Source organism: Limulus polyphemus, unplaced genomic scaffold (genome assembly GCF_000517525.1).
Source record: "Limulus polyphemus unplaced genomic scaffold, Limulus_polyphemus-2.1.2 Scaffold373, whole genome shotgun sequence".
NCBI classification, from domain to species: Eukaryota; Metazoa; Arthropoda; class Merostomata; order Xiphosura; family Limulidae; genus Limulus; species Limulus polyphemus.
Window position 1 is genome coordinate 541,635 of NW_013665983.1, and position 1,677 is coordinate 543,311.

General features: G+C 29.9%; 1 protein-coding gene across 4 annotated transcripts in view; it reads left to right on the forward strand.

The window, feature by feature from the left end:
* LOC106457786 (vacuolar protein sorting-associated protein 54-like) overlaps positions 1 to 1,677 on the forward strand; it is a 111,145-nt gene that overhangs the window by 43,920 nt on the left and 65,548 nt on the right. For all 4 annotated transcript variants that reach the window (XM_022383830.1, XM_022383829.1, XM_022383828.1 and 1 more), the window contains exon 8: positions 1,239 to 1,338. In XM_022383830.1, the coding sequence (XP_022239538.1) occupies positions 1,239 to 1,338 (100 nt within the window). The remainder of the gene's footprint in view (positions 1 to 1,238; positions 1,339 to 1,677) is intronic.

Consider the following 1,677-nt stretch of genomic DNA (forward strand, 5'->3'; position numbering starts at 1 on the left):
TTGTCTTTTGTTTGGTTTTTTATTTCAAAAAAAAAAGTAAGTGTAAAAAAAAGACTGTTTCCAAAAAGGGAAAGGCTTAGGGGGGGGGGGGGGACACTGTGTTTGATTCAGTACAGGAACAATATCTTAGCAAATATAAAAATAAGACATTATTATTTTATATTCTGGTTTGTCAATATCAATAGTTTGAGTTCCTGATTTGTACAAAACTGTAAATTTTGTAGTTTGACATCACAAACATCTAATTTGAACCAGTGCTGCATTCAACATACCACGTGACACACAAAATTGAGGTTTAGCTGTAGTTTTTAATATTTACTTTTAAATTAAGAAATTAACTAATGTATGATACTAAAATTTGGATTATAATCTACAATTTGATACCAAACTTATTGACATAGATTCATAAAATAGTACTTGAATAAAATTTTGAATCCAAGTCAACTAACGCGATGACATGGCTTTTGGCATGTGACCTGTTGAGATAGGGTTAACAGATTGGCCATAACCATGAATGATAATATTTTTATAATTGCTTTCTATTCAACTTGTTTGAATTGAAAAAAGAACAAAAATGTTTAACTTATACATATTTTAAATACTTCTGTACATTTTTTAATAGACTTGTTTATATTTCTTTTGCTATTTTCACATTTTGTTTTACAGGAATGTGTCATAAGATATGAAATCATAGAGGCCACAATGTGTAGTTTGCCATGTGAAAAAAAAATATATATATATATATCTGTGACTATTATTTTTACTTTCTTTTAGTGAGTGTGCTTTGGGCAAAATGTTTTGAGAAAGAAGAGACTGAATTGCCAGTTTATGAATCCATTGATCTTAAACAATATGTAGATAAAATAATCTCATGAGCATTTTCATACAAAGATTCAATGTATCTATTTGCCTGTTGGGTAGCTGTGTTATCATAGTAACAGCAGATGTAATAACATTGTATGCCACTTAGAAAGATGAATTTTGTGCCTTTGTAGAGAAAGTTTTACATTAATGATCCCTGAGTCATTATATTGTGGCTATTTTCACTCACCTGCCATGAAATAGACCTTTTGCAAAAAAAAAATCATTTTCACTGGCTCAAGAATCCCCAATAATACTGATGCTTCATTTTATGCCTGCTTCAAATTTTTTGTTGTATTCTACATACACAGTAAATGTGATGTCTTATTTTTTATAAAGATATATTTGTAAATATAGCTTGTACTTTATGTTTAAAGGAACAAGATAAAAAAAATTGATGAAGCACTTGTTAAAGGAGCTCTTCAAGTTATTCACCTTCAAAAGAAGCGTTTAAGGCTGCATGTACTGTTTAACAAGGTATGTGTGGACCTTATCATGAAAACATGAGCTTTAAAAAATTTAAGTTACTTAATTTTTATAGTGTGTTTGTATGCTGAATGTATGTATTAGGTCCAGAAGAAATTAATGTCGCATTTTAGAACACCAAACCCTTCATTACCTACCCTCCAAAAAAGGTATATCACGTGTAATAGTTAAACGAACAGCCTATATAATGTGTAAAGTTTTGTATACTCTAATCCCTTATAGTGATGGCACACGTCGAGATACACATTCGGCATGTAATGCTGTTTGAATACAAGAAAAGAAACAACTCTTCTGTAACCACAAAGAATATCAAAGAAGTTTATGGAAATG